A 15,125-nucleotide genomic window follows, 5' to 3' on the forward strand; every position below is an offset into this window, starting at 1 on the left:
TGATCCCTGTAAAAGAAATATTTAATCCAAAAGGTGATCCTGAAGGTTAAGTAAACGGTCTTAACTGGTATTTACAGTTTTAATGAAATGACACAGTAATTAATGCTTTAATTTGGGTTTGAAATTAGTTGCAATAATTTTTTGGCCACGTTTATATTCGCAGTGTTCGGCAACAATTTGTTTACGTTAAATATTACATTTTTTAAAAAAACAAATTGCACACTCACAAAGAGTTAACTGCTAGCATCAGATTAGAAAAAAACTTGAACTGAAAAGTATTCTACTGCTTCGCTCTTCCTCCTTCTTTGTCCTTGACCTCTTCCTCCGCTTCCCCGTCAGTCGTTGTCTTCCTCCTCCTCTTCCACTCCTCCTCCTTCTCTCACAGTCTCCTAATTTGTTTTCAGTGTTTTTCCGACAATCCAAACAAAGCCTGCATCTCTAACAAGGAGAGGCGGCTGGCTGTATAATGATGCTGGTATCACGGGTTGATATTGATGTTATTATTATAATGTATTATCATTGTTTTAGGTGTGTAAATGTGTGTACGTTGAAGGCAAACCTGACGCAGACAAATTCTCTTGGCCATCGCGTAGTACAATAGTAGCTGAGTAAGCGTTATTTCGCAGGGTAAGCAATAAGTAGCCGGCAGTAATTAGTGCACAGTCGCGTGCTAGGGAAATAGAGTAGGCCTATAGGAGTGTTGACCAGCAGAAAATAAATACAAGTCATTACTGAGAATAAGTTAGCATAGAAACAAGTGATAGCTAGGATACGACAGTTGAAATAGAGTGCCAACAGAACAGTCTGCATCAGGTAAGCAAGTTCGCATGTTGTTTCCCCTTTTGTGTAAAGTTGTACCCTAAATAAAAAGAAGAAATTGTTGCTCTTGGTTTCGTTTGCATTCTTAAGATTGTTCGTACCTTGTTCTTTGTCTCCATTATAAGATCTGTCTGTCCTCTCAACACTCCTAAAGCCAAGCGAGTAAAGTAATTATGGACATCTTTAATAAACATCTTTAAAGACCAGGTCACCACCAAAGCGACCCCACGATACTAGCCAGCGCATCTGGAGTTTCGCTCAGTGCCAGACCCTGATACAGGACCCAGCAGCACAAGATCTGAACCTTGTGGTTCTTCGTCAGTTTTTGACTACTGTTACCTTGGTTTTTCTGGCTGTGTGTCCCTTGCTTCTTCTCGTGCTTCTCTGTTACTGCATGCTGTCTAGCAGGTTTTATTTTTATTTCATCCGATCTGTAGGTCTTTGCAATGTGACCTGGAAGCTTGTATTCTTTTTTTAATTTTTAAAATTTTTTTTTTAAGTAGACGGTTGGTTTGTGGTTGTGCTGTTTTTGTGAATCCCACATGTGTCTGACCGATTGTGGAAAGTTCTATAACAAGTATCTGTGCTACATCGTCCAGGAACAGCGTGAGAGACTGAAGTGAACTCATATGCGTTTTGAAGGGATGTAGCAGAGGCAAAACACAGGTTTGTGCCCAAAGAAAAGTCTGAAATGTTTATTTCTCGTAGTTATGTTTTAACACTCGAGCCACAGCTTTTATTCTATTGTTGTGTGTGCAGTGCGTGCGTGCGTGTTCATTCACACCCAAAACAAGCATGACAAATTTAATCCCAAAATTCGATTTCTTTGAAAACGTGTACTGAGTGGTTACGTCCCTTGAATGAGAAGGGAACATTTTAAGATGAATCAAATTTCTAAGTTTAAATAAAAAAAATGTGGTTGGACAAATTTGGTCCCATGAATGTAAGATACCCAAGGTCGCTCATCAGTACTATCGAAGGGAGTTTTTTTGTTCAGTGTGTTTATACAAGTTCAACGAGGCCGAAGGGCTAATGTGACCACGGTCCAATCTCAAATCGCCACACCGGATCCTGAGCCTGGGGGCTTGAGCACAGACTCGCCGGTGCTTGAGCCCCCAGGCTCAGGATCCGGCTTGCCGGACCTCCAGCCACGGCCTAAAATAAAACACCCACATAACTTATCATCATCGTCTATTTTTCCCGCTCACACACAAAAAACACATGCATATGATACACATTATCACATAGAATGTCACCACATTTTTTTTGCGGTCAGGACTGACTGTTTGGGAACGCAGAACAAGAAGAAGGACCGTTATATATTATGAATCCAGGTCAAACTGATCTATTGTCTTCTGTGTCTGGAACAACACTGCGCTGCGGCGTGTTATTTTTAACAAATCGTTCCAAAAATGTTTCATAACTTTTGATTCGACTCTTGCAATACTCAATAATCACGTGATGCTTGAGGTCCAAGTATATCTTCTCTTTTGTCATAATAATGTTCCTGAAAGTTGGAAAGCAATCCACTGGTCAATTCTGAAAGACAATTCAATCATTTTGTTGTGTAACCCATCAAAACTGAAGGAAAAAAACAACAACAACCCTATCGTTTTCGACCTCTAATGGGATCGGCACCTGCCTCAGTTGAAAGATTGTAACACGTGACGAGAAGTACAAATGATAGCCAAAGAAAATAAAATGTTGTGGATAGAAAACTGATAGGCCTTTCTTCCGGTAAGCAAAAATTAAATAATTTTGCCTGTAGCAATTTTTAAATATTTTTTATTTTGGAATTTAAGCCTGTCGGTTTTTTTGTGTTGATTTTGGGGGTATTCTCATTTGAGCGGGTTTCACTTTAATCCGAAAAATGCGCCAGATAGTCAAGTCAAAAGCCTCTTAGGGCATTGACAATTTTCATAAAATAACACGAGTATGATTTTGTCGGTTTAGATACGAAAGGGGTTGCATTTTTTATTGCCAAGTGTTTTTCGCTTCTGCTTATCGAACAAACTCAGCAACCATTTCGTCTAAACTCCGCATGAATTTCATGACTGCCGCATTGTCGATTTGTGCCTATGCCAACCTGTTATGCAACATTCATTGATGGATGCCAACTGTGCTGTGCCATTGGACAATTTTGTGTGACTGATTTAAGAATTTGTTTTCATTTTTCTCCTATATTTTTTGTTACATTTGCTCAAGTTTGACTAAATGTTTCAACATAGACGGTGAATCGAGACAAGGATGGTGGTGTATGTGTGTGTTTGTGAGTAGAGCGATTCAGAGAAAACTACTGGACTGATCTTCATGAAGCTTCACATGAGATTTTAACATTTTGAATATGCTAGTCCCACACACTGTACCATGGACATTGTGCTTGCTTACAGAAATGGTTTCTTTAAAGTATGGTAATGAAATGTGCAGCTGCAAGTGGTTTAAAAAAAAGAACACAGTTTATTGGTGTTTTTTTCTTTCTTTATTTTTGTCTTAGAAAGTATTGCCTGAACTGTCCCAGAACAGCGCCATTGGATGAAATAACCATCCTTCTAACGTGCAATAGTGACCAACACACACTGATGCAAAGACTGTGTATGCCCTCAGGATTTTTGATGATAACCTGAAGATCTGTTCAGAAACAAAACTTTAAAATATTCAGAAATGGGTATTTGTTGTGGTGACAGTTGGTATAAGATCTGATAAGTATGAGGTACATGTACAAAACAAAAAAGACCCATTTTCAATGTAAACAAATGTTTTCTGTGTAAAATATTTAAATTGCACATCAATATTTCCATAAACAATTCCCATATTTAAACATAATAATAATAATAATAATAATAAGTGCTGTTCACCGCCAGATAACAGTCTCATGGCGCTTTACAAAACATTGGACATTAAAATTCAACATTTTACATATAAAAAGTTTCCTCGTAAGAAATAAAATACAACCATTATTAGCTTACATTTCATAAACAACAACCACATACGTAAGATAATCTAGAAGATTGAAAAAAGATGCAAAAAAACCAAGATAAGTAAAAGACACATAATAAACATTAAAGGTGGTCATCTACGTTTTTGCCTTTTTTCAATAATCTTATGGCTAGATTTCGCTAAAAAGTTATGTCAGATGATGAATGAACCATGGGGACAAAAGTTATAGAAAAAAAAATATATGTAAAAAAAGTTTTTATTCTTGGGAAGTGTTAGTAACACTTCCAATGTTTTTGTTTTTTCATGTGCAGAGACTACATGCTTTGCCAATAAAATTATATCGACCAATCAAATTCATGTCACTATGCTGACAGCCATAACCACACAATCACAGCAACAGTTTGACACTGGGTATTGGAGCGCTGCCCACAGGTTTTTTTAAATGAACGAAATTGCACGGTATTTGAGAGGAGTTTTGCCCTCGGCATTTTCCAAATAAGGATATCCTACTACTCTGGAATACTACCATGAATTTCAAACGGCTACCCTGGCTTCGTCCTTCCTGATCGAAGGCGGGTGTATTGTTGATATTTGTAGGTAATAGACTGAGCATTTGAATGGTCAAATGTCGATTTCTGTATAAAAAAAGTAGACAAGGAACTTTAAAAGTGACACAACATGCCCTTGTGCTATTAACTCCCATACATGTTTAAAAAAATCACATCACATCATAGTTACACAAGTACATGTACACATATACAACGTATAAGAAAAAAATGCCAATTAAAATTGTTTTTAACTAATGAATTTATTGATCACAACTCTTTATACACAGGTCTTTATAAGCAGTGTACAAGCTTTTTTTCTCTTCTGAATTTGTACAATAGCTTCTCAAATTAACTGCATGTATTTGTGGTTGTTATTTTGCTGAGCTTGCGCAGAATCAACACATATTCTGTATCTCATCACAAGTTGCACTATCATGAATAATTCTACAATACACATTCCATCTGAATATACAATCTCTGCGAAATTGTACAGCAAAAGAAGCTCCAAACAAAAAAGCTGTGAAGAGTCACACAAAATATTTTTAGTCATCACATCACTTGTGCTGAAAATTCAAATAAATATTAAATCTTCATAATCACAGTGTTTCCTAATTTACTGGAGCATGAAAATGACATGAAAATACAACCTTATCCAAACATCTCAAACATGAAAAGAAATAACATGAAAAATTGACACACAATCGAATGATTCAGGATTGTGTCCACAACTTACCATCCTGAATATTCTGACCAGCAGAAGCCAATATAAGGGTAAGAACCAAGTCTGACCAGATCCCCTACCCCCTCCCCCCCAAAAAAAGTTCACACATTTGCACAGCTGTATCCATAACACACTGGCAGGCCAGCAAATGACCATTCTCAAAGTTTCTAGTTCATGGTTTTTAGTCGCACACACAGTATCTTGGTGGCATTATTGAACCAAATACCAAGAAATGTCACAAAAATGACCACAGATTATTTAAACAAGAAGAGCAAACGCTCGATCGAGTCACTTTCGCAGTTCTGAATATTATATGAGGCATCAGATGGACAGGAAGAAATTGCTATTCACAACACAATGAGTCACGTTCACATAAAATTTGAGCCCGGTCACTTTTATAGTTTCCGAGAAAAGCCCAACGTTAAGTTGTGTGTTGCCGAACAGAAAAGGCTAGTTATCTCCCTTGTTTTTCTGATAACGTTCGTAAAAGGCTACAGATGTAAATACTTTGATGTAAAGAATAATCCTACAAAGTTTCAATCACATCCGATGAACTTTGTCAAAGATATAAAATGTCTAATTTTTCCTTTGACGCTGACCTGTGACCTTGAAAAAGGTCAAAGGTCAACGAAACCATCGTTAAAGTGTAGAGGTCATTGGAGGTCACGACTAAACAAAATATGAGCCCGATCGCTTTGATAGTTTCCGAGAAAAGTCCAACGTTAAGGTGGTGTCTACGGACGGCCGGCCGGCCGGCCGGACGGCCGGCCGGACAGACTAACACTGACCGATTACATAGAGTCACTTTTTCTCAAGTGACTCAAAAATAGTACGAACAGAAAGCCGCTGCCAAGCAATGCAGCCAATAATAAATTGTCTCACAAAATTAAATGCCAGCATCATTAATAAAATAAATCTTGTTTTTCCACTGAAAACCCCCACCCAAAACAACAACAAGAATTTCATTCACTTTAATCTACATAAACCGTGAGGAACATGGCGTGTCCAAAGAAGTCTGAAAAATTATATTTCATGCAGTATCCCTAGAACTGCTGTTTGGATTGTGACACCAAGTCAACTCTAGTAGTTATCCTTCAGTCATATCAACATGGTAATCATGAAATCATCATATTTAGATGATGCAGATCTGTATTTTTGACATTAATGTTACTGAACAAGGTCTGTGCTATACATGTACCCTGATTAGTTTTATCAGCAGGACCAGGCACTTCAAGAAGTATCAGATGCTGTGTCAGTCTCTCAATGCTCCATCTTTTGAGGGCACAGCAACTGCTTGCCTGGAGACTTATAATCTTTCAACTAGTACACTTACGGCAGATTCTGCCTGGCAAACCCGATAAAAAGTGTGGTGTACTTCAGAGAAGCAGCATCAGGCTGAGACCCTGCATGGTAAGCAAACACTGCAGAAAAGCCTCTCCTAACACAGAGAGATACTTGCCTAGCATTTCAAGACAAAAAGACTGATGAGAAAAGCCCACAGTCAGACAGACAGACCAAACGTCACACTTGACCTGCCCTCAATGTGGGAACGAATGTCACTACTGTGTAATCGGTATCAGCCTGTCCAGTCACATCCGACGCTGCACCAGAACCAACATCCAGAGCTCAAATTCATGGTCACCCTAAACTGACGGATGCCAGCTACTGTCAGATCGAAAAAGATAATGACAAAATGGTTCCCCAATTCAGTTTTTTGTTGCCCCTGAATGTAGCTAGTGACAAAGATTGGCAGTCCAGGACCAGGACGAGCCATGTGGTTTGAAGACAGATTTTTGGAATCAGCAACAAACAATACCTGACGACACAGACATATAAAAAAAAAGTCGCTGCCAAGCAATGCAGCCACCAAGGCAAATATGTCTGTTGATGAGAAGCTGATTAAAACCATGCAGCCTTAACTAGCAAGATTGCCAGCTGACAGAGCCAAAAATATGCTGCCATACAACAAATCCACTTAGTCTAACATCAACCAAGCTGCTCGTGGACATGCCAGTTACACTTTCATCAACATGAGTGCAAGACTACATGCAGTCTGCAAACATTATGTTCAATGTTGTTTCTGTGACATTTGTAATGCGACTGAGGCTGCTATTTGGTGGTGAATGGCGACATATAAGAACATGCTATCGTTATTATTCAATTAGCAACAGTGCCTGATGAGCAAAACACCACTAAGGCTAACAACATCGGTTCATGACAGGCTGTTTAAGGATGCTCCTTCTTCTTCTAAAGTTTTCGAGTTCTTCTTTCTTGTTCGCTCAGTACGTTCCTTAAGCCTTCTGTACTGCTTCATTCCATGTTGCTGGAACCAGGCATGTCATCTGGTCTACTGCCCAGCTCATCACTGTTGCATGAGCTGCTGCCTGCACCTGCCATGATCCCTGAAGAAATACCACTGGGCCCTGCTATGCTGCCTGAAGTTGTGTCACTCAAACTGGTTGAAGGTACACTGCTGCTTGATGAAAGGGGACTACGACCATTGCTTGAGAACAAGCCGTTCAGGTCTTGGGATGCAATACCTTGGCCATTGTTCAAAGACATACTGCCAGAGCCATCTTGGGAAGAGTTACCACCCAGACCTCTACTGTCTTCTATACCATCACCGCTGCCTCCAGCTTCTTCTGAATCCACAGCAGCTTCATCTTCATGCAAGCCAGAGTCGTCTGCATCCTCTGGCTTTTTTTGCTGGCAGTCCTGGAAGAGAGAGATGAGGTGGTCGATGGTCAACAGGTCATTGGCAGAATCCTTTCGTTTGCAGGCTGGTCGCAGGACGGAATCCATCAGCAGGTGGATACGTTCTTCTATGGTCTGCTTGATCAAGAAGCGGTGAATTTTGGTAGGCCTGGAGCAGAACATGTGAGAGAAAGTTAAGTTATGGTTTAGGTGAGGCATCAACCATTATTTAAAAGATGGACAGTTATAGCCTTTTCGGAATATAAATTCCTTCTTCCAATCCTAAATCTTTAATCACCACACACACGCAAACAACTAAACCAAACTAAACAACAACAAAATAAGTACAAAATATGTGTTGTCATCTAATTACTAGCTGCAGCAAGTCCTAAACATGAAGTATCAGAAAAATTTCCCTATTTCACTCCAGCATCTTAAAGTCCCATTCCATCTCACAGGTCGCTATTTTGACCAAAATATACCTGTCATGAAAGGCCACCTGCAGTGTAGGGACACTTTTTAAAGGTCCTAAAGGTGTCCTTTCATGGCAAGTACCACTGTATTTGCTTCAGGCATATTCAAATCATACAATTAAACAGATAATCATCAATCTTCTTTAAACCAAGCCTTGTTATAGAAGAGCTAAATTTAGCGTTGCAAGCACGAGAAACTAGAGCTACATCTGCCGCCAATGTTGGCCTTTAATTAACAGCACACACAAGTTGCGACCTACTTGGTCTGTCCCATCCTGTACACGCGGCCAATGGCCTGTGCCTCCTGAGCAGGGTTGAGGATGGGCTCCACAAGGAGGACGTGGTTGGCCTCGAACAGGTTCAAGCCCTTGGAGCCAGTGTGGTAAGGCATCAGCAGCGCCGTTATCAGCGGGTTCTCTTTGAACTGTGTCACGTTTTTCTGCAGGGAAAGGAAACGGCCAAAGATTGGCATTTGAAACAGATGCAAGTGCTCATCTTTGATATGTAGTACAGTGGACCCCCGAGATCACAGTTGTATGTAACATTCCTATTTGCCTCCTGACTCTGACAACCAGCACAGCAGACATGAACATATGTGAAAGGACTCAACTCAGTGTGACACAGTAGCAGTGTGGTGTCAGGAGATGTTTTTCCTGAATGTTTTAGAAGCTGCTCCTCGTGTTAGTTTTTGTCAATGTTTTTCAAATATTATGATTTATCCCAGGACTTAGAACAGACGCACTCACCTCAAACTTGTTTCCATGGTCATACAGGTTTGTGTACGTGATCTCATTCTCCTCAAGCGCATTGCTAATCAGCTTCAACACATCAATCCACTGAAAACAGAAAATGTTCAAAAATGAGTTTCAAGGGAGAAAACACTTTTGTACAAGAAAAGTGTAATTGATATAAAGGGGAGTGAGAACACAGATTTACATACAGATATGCAGACAGGCAGATCAACAGACAGGCAAGCAGACAGAACAATGAGAGCATTAATATGAAAGAAGAAACATAGTCACTGATGATAGCATCGGAACACTTCACTCACAGTAGCGAAGACGAGGACCTTGGCTTTAGGTTCCTCTCTCTTGATGTTGATGATGCACTGAACCACAGCAGCCACTTTGGTGGAGTGACTTCCCTGAAGGCACAAGGTGTTAAATGATCTGATATGATTCAAATGACATTGCTCGTCTTATAAGTCATCTCTCTTTCTCTCACACACCCACACACACATGCATAACACATTCATGCACACACACACCCACACACAAACACACACATGCATGCACACAAGCAAGCAAACTGACACACATATGCACGCACCCACACACACACAACATATTAACCTATCTGAATATGCAATATATGTAATTCACTATGAATATTTGCCTTTGCTTTCATTTGTAAAGCTTAGAAGAAACTTGTCTGTTTTGTTGATGAGAAAGCACATCTGAAACCAACCACAAAGAAAAAGGTCTTCTGCGTCTGTATGTGAATGTTCTCACAACTTTTCTGCAGATTGTACATTTGTACACAAAATATAAATCTGATCAGAGAAAAATAATGTTGTCACATGCAATTCCCTTGCCCAGCCTTTTCTGCTTTCCCCAGTGTCACATTCTCAAACATCACAGGAAAGTCATCCCTCCACTTACCTTCACAGACAAGCTGAAGTTGTCAGCCTCGGAGCGAGCAGTGCTGACATAGGAGATATCTTTGGGCGTCATCTTCTCTCGGCAACAGGCGCACTTGAAGACAGAGTGATGAGCTCTGGAGCTGTTGACCAGAACCCCGATGCAATCCATGCAGAAGCAATGACCACACTGCAGCACACTCCACTGAATAAAAAAACCAATTAAAGCGTAAGAAACCTTTCATATGAAGCTGAAAGTCAAACCGAAGTTTACCTGTCAAGAAAATATTTGCTGTGGTACTCCGTTTCCTTCACTGTGAGACAATATTTGCCAAATTTCGTAACTGAGTCTAGGTTGATCTCTCTCTTTCTCTCTGTCTGTCTGTCTGTCTGTCTGTCTGTCTGTCTGTCTGTCTGTCTCACTCACTCATTTGTTTATTTATTAATTCGTTTGACCAAGCAGACAACGCTGTCAGCTTCACGGAGAAAAAAAACCTCATCAAGGCAGCGTTTAGGCCCAAGAAGCGGAAGGATGACTACCCATCTCCTTACATGACACGAGCAAGTCGTGTTGATGCCACTCCGCACCGGACACAACCGCCTAAATGCCCATATGTTCCAAAAGATGAAGCTGGTTCCCTCGCCTACTTGCAGCTGTGGTCTTGAGGATCAAACCACAGACCACATCATCCAGAGATGCCCTATCTTAGAAAGCCAAAAGAAAACCGTGTGGCCAACTGCAGTCCCCCTCTGCTGTCGGCTGTACGAAGGAAAGGATGACCTGGAGAAGACAGTATCATTTGTCTCGCTGTCCAGGCTGACAATATAGACGTGTGATTGATAAGAAGAAAAAGAAGAAGATTAATTTGTTTAACCTTATTCTTTGAGCAGTCACTTACATTTCTTCCCAGCGGATCTTTACAAATGGGACACTGGTCTGGGTTGATTCCATCCTGGAACTCGCCTTGTTTCTGTTGTAAAGAAGAAAATACAACCATGATCATACTTTTTTTTGTCCAACTCACAAAGTGGATACAAAATAAATTACCTAGAAACTTGTAAAGTAATACGTGTAGAAACTTTAAGGATTTTTAACTTCAAAACTGTACGCCACATCAAGTGACATAAGACTGATAAGTGTTAACACTTTCGTGACGGGATGCGACTATATTAGTAATAACGCTGCAACGCCCACGGACGGGAAGCGACTATTTTAGTATTAGACATACAAGGTACACGACTCGTGATTGCTTCCCGGTTTTTGAAGCTTGCAGTAAATTGAGTTGTTTCCCTTGATACACGTGGTTTTCTCTTCCGGCTTGATCAAATTAATGCAGATTTGCGTGGTGTTTTCGAACAAAAAAAATGAATCGAAGGCGAGCCTTGTCACGGGAGGAGATTCTCCGGATGTTGGATCTTGAGGATCCTGTAGATCATGATACATCGTGTCGTTTTAGCCTCAAGAAAGCGATAATAGCAGTGATATTGAGGAAGAAACAGTCCCGTTGTTGCTAGTACGAGTCGGCAACTACACGTGGTAGGGGGTGATACTGCTAGACGAACATGTATCTCGGAATCGTGCAGGAGCTATGGGGGCGTGGCAGCACTGATAACAATGGATGGCTGGAGCCTTCAAATCCTTTTGGAATTGTTCATAGGTGGACAGTTGGTACTTTGTTGTGAAAATGTGACTTATATTCAATATGGATTACCTAGACATCATTTGGTGAGTGTTACAGTTTTGTTTCATTTGAGTCAGGATGCTGTGAGTGAATGCGTGATTTGCTTGTTTTTTTCTTTGTACTGTCTCCTTATTTCTGTGTACAATGTTAACAATATTTCAGCTAATTCATAGGTTTTACACCTTGTTTGGTTATAACATTATTAATAATACTTTCTGTTAAAAAATAACTTTTAAAAAAAGCAGTGGAAAATAAAACACACACAAAAAAACGTTAAAAAACACAAATTATCCCCCTTTCACCCCCCTTTCACCCCCCTTTGCTAAAACAAATCGCGTGACAAACTTATAAATAGCACGACTGAACGGGGCATCCATTTTTGAATTAGTACACAAAATTTGGTGGTGATTGGACTTAATTCAAGCTTGCTAGACAGATTTCTTTACAGTTACTGATTTTTGGGAAGTTTCTTGGTGGCAAGCTTGGGCAGGCAGGACGTTAACGCCGTGGCAGTGCTAGTCACAATAGTGTTAAGGGGAGGCACTGGTGTTAAAAGTGATTTTTTTTGTTTCATAACTCTTGGGTCAACAATTGTTTTAGAATTTAAGTACTCAGTCTATCTCCTGAGAAAATGGAAAAAAAATAAAAATTGGACCATCGGTTGCCATGGTAGCAATCCAAGATGGCCACCAAACTGCCCCTTTTTAAAACCCTAAGGCTTTTTTAAAACTGCATGAAATTTAGTTTTGATGCTTGTTATTTATACTTCAGCACAATGCCGAGAAACTGATTGAGGCTTTTTTTGATATCTCAAGTCATTTAAAAAATATCAATGATGAAAGTGAGTGATGTTGAATTTCATGAAAAAACGCCCCCAAAAAGGGTATAACTTCTCAAGAAATTTTTTTTTCAACAAATCCCTCAATCAGTTTCTGCAAAATAACACACTCAAGATGTACGCAAAGTTTCAACAACGCAAGTTTATTAGAAAAAAAGCCTTAGGCTTTTGAAGTGACAAAAAAGTAGTTTTGAGAAAATGCACAAAACATGAAGAAAATGATTTTTTTTCACACAAACGTTTACGAAACATGTAACAAAACAACACTGACAAAACAACAAGTCTTGCTGAGTTCCACAAGAAAAACGGAAACTAAATTCAACAAAATGTTAAAAAAAAACAGCCAGTGTTCTGCAAGCACCAAGGAACCTGTTCCAAGGTCACAATGATCAACTCTCATCCGTTATGTGCACGCTGCATAAATTATGCCCATCCATAATTCCCAAATTGTTACCAGTGAAGCCTCTTATCTTGGACCTCTTTTGGACTTGCTTTGATTTATCAGGGAAATTTATAACAGTGTCCTTTACTTTTTATACTACGATATTAGGGTTGACTTCTGTGAATTGCCATGCAGTGCCTTGGGTACTTTGGAAGCTCCTCTCCAGCTTCCACCTCACCATCTGTAGAGAACATAAATTCAAAATCAATAATATGATATGTCTATTACAAACTCAATACAGCTATTCACATTTTCCCAACAATGACACCCCCCCCCCCCCCCCCCTCCTACACACACATTTGAAAAACAGGTATTGTAATATGTGATAACACGTTATTTCGGCGCATGCTTATGTCAGTGCTAATAGTCAAGCAGTGAACAAAAAGATGTTGAAAAATCATGTGAACGGTGCTAAGGCAGTGCTGGTCTGGTCTACAGCTATTGCACATACTTCATGCGAGCGGCCCTCGCTTCGCATCTCTGTATGTATGTCTCTGACTGCATGCAGAAACCATATGGTCTGCATGGGAAGTATGACCACAAGCAATGTTCACTCACTGGTCCATGTGAATGCATGTTTGTTTGTGCCACAAGAAAACTTTGATCACAGGAGGAAGCTATAAGTAATATGCTCAAGAAAATAAACGAGGAAAGAACAGATGTTTTGCCCCAACAGGACAAACCTTGTGACAACCAAGCTTCACAGTAGCCGCACATTACTGACTTTGCATCCTATTCAGTTTCTTTGCATCAGGGTGTTGTAAGATTCTCTTCTTCAGCAGTCACACACATGAACACACAGAGCCAGAGCCGCAAACATAACCAAACACATACATGTATAAACTTCTACATTTCTGTCAAAAAAAAGAAGAAAAAATGCATACCTACTACAAGCTTTATCAGCTGCTTGGAATCTTTACTGCTCTGCTTGGGCTAGTATTCAGCTGCAGCAGATTTCCCAGGAGATGCATGGTGTTGCACCATGGCTGAACAAAGTCATTTTTGTATTGATTGTTCTTTTTTTAAGCAGTTTATTTGCTTTTTTCCCGAAAAAAGATATAGGGTCTGCCTTTTCGTTGCCATAAATGGCGAACTCCGTGTTGTCCTTACTGCCGTACACATTCCGCTCCGCAACTCTAAAATAAGTCGTGGTTCAAAACACACATGGAAACGTGCTTCAAACGTACACCACCGATGGTGATTTCTTGCTCCAACCCAGCTGTTGCAAGGGAAGCAGCATAGTTTCCAGCCAATTTTCATTCTGGACGAAGTTGAATGCACAAACTTGATCTTCCGATTCGTTCGTAGCAATAGCAGACGACACTATCGACTCGCACTTTCTTTTTAAACTTCTGTCACGCCAGCCTCTGCAACTGATCTGATTTTACCCAATAATCATCCTTTGCGTGTCTAGCACTGAAATCGGGGTAAAACGTGTGATAAACTGAAGATTCCACAAAGATATCCAAGGAAAATCGCAGCTGTAGATGTTTCACATCGCCTTTGGCAAGATCTGGCGGAAATTGAAGAATATTGCATTCTGGGAAGGCCGAATCGAACCGAACGAGACCGAGCATAAACGAAGTTTAATATCCGCGATTCGATTGGTCAGTAGTGAAAATTGTTCATACGGAATTTCCCGGAATCTTCATCGGTTCTCTTCGGCTCTTTGGAATGTCTTCTTGTTGCTGTTACTAACGGCGCGAAACCAGTAAACGGAAATTCCCGTTGTCCGCGGTATGAACTGATCCTAGCAAAGAAAAGACAACTCATTCCAGTCATGCAAACGTGACTACCGTTCACGATTTGTTTGACTCACAGTCACCACTCAAACCTATGCATTTTTTTTGCTGTTTTGTGTGTTTTCAATACACAATTGCATACACATACATTGTTCATTTAGCCGTTTTGACCGTTTATGATTAATTCTGATCTAAAATCAGTACATCAGAGTAACCAGAAGAGGTTCAAAATCCAGAATCAGAAAGAAAACGGAAATGACCAGGGAACAAAAAAATCACTTTTTTCACTGTGGTGTCTGCCCTGGAAATTGTGCAGCTTTTTCTTTCGAATCACACAATACATCAAGCAATCTGAGTGTTATGAAAATTATCCATCTTTCTCTTTGAGATTAGACCATGCATCAAGTGACACAAGAACTTTAGTTTTCTAGCTTCCTCTTCCAAACACTTACTCCTTTTGCCAGGTTCTTGAGGTACTCCAGTGTTCCACATTTTGCTCTCAGTTCACCGGCGTTCACCCTTTGGTCAATGGCAAACTTCTTCAGAAGGCTTGGCAACTGAAACAAACATACTATTTATTTTTGCTCTGT

The 15,125-nt window shown here is 40.0% G+C and overlaps 1 protein-coding gene and 1 long non-coding RNA gene across 2 annotated transcripts in view; both read right to left on the reverse strand.

The window, feature by feature from the left end:
* Window positions 1-1,066: 1,066 nt before the first annotated feature.
* LOC138962401 (E3 ubiquitin-protein ligase SHPRH-like) overlaps window positions 1,067-15,125 on the reverse strand; it is a 48,087-nt gene continuing 34,028 nt past the window's right edge. Inside the window, exons 26-32 of the mRNA XM_070334205.1 lie at window positions 14,988-15,092; window positions 10,731-10,802; window positions 9,854-10,036; window positions 9,244-9,336; window positions 8,939-9,028; window positions 8,453-8,631; window positions 1,067-7,888 (exon numbers count right to left, since the gene is read on the reverse strand). Coding sequence (XP_070190306.1) covers window positions 7,336-7,888; window positions 8,453-8,631; window positions 8,939-9,028; window positions 9,244-9,336; window positions 9,854-10,036; window positions 10,731-10,802; window positions 14,988-15,092 — 1,275 coding nt within the window. The 3' untranslated portion in view covers window positions 1,067-7,335. The remainder of the gene's footprint in view (window positions 7,889-8,452; window positions 8,632-8,938; window positions 9,029-9,243; window positions 9,337-9,853; window positions 10,037-10,730; window positions 10,803-14,987; window positions 15,093-15,125) is intronic.
* On the reverse strand, window positions 12,474-14,390 carry LOC138962404 (uncharacterized). Its single transcript, XR_011454501.1, has 2 exons — window positions 13,678-14,390; window positions 12,474-12,974 (listed from the first exon to the last, which is right to left on the reverse strand). It is a non-coding gene; the product is annotated as an uncharacterized lncRNA (long non-coding RNA).

Source organism: Littorina saxatilis, linkage group LG3 (genome assembly GCF_037325665.1).
Source record: "Littorina saxatilis isolate snail1 linkage group LG3, US_GU_Lsax_2.0, whole genome shotgun sequence".
In the NCBI taxonomy this organism is placed as follows: domain Eukaryota; kingdom Metazoa; phylum Mollusca; class Gastropoda; order Littorinimorpha; family Littorinidae; genus Littorina; species Littorina saxatilis.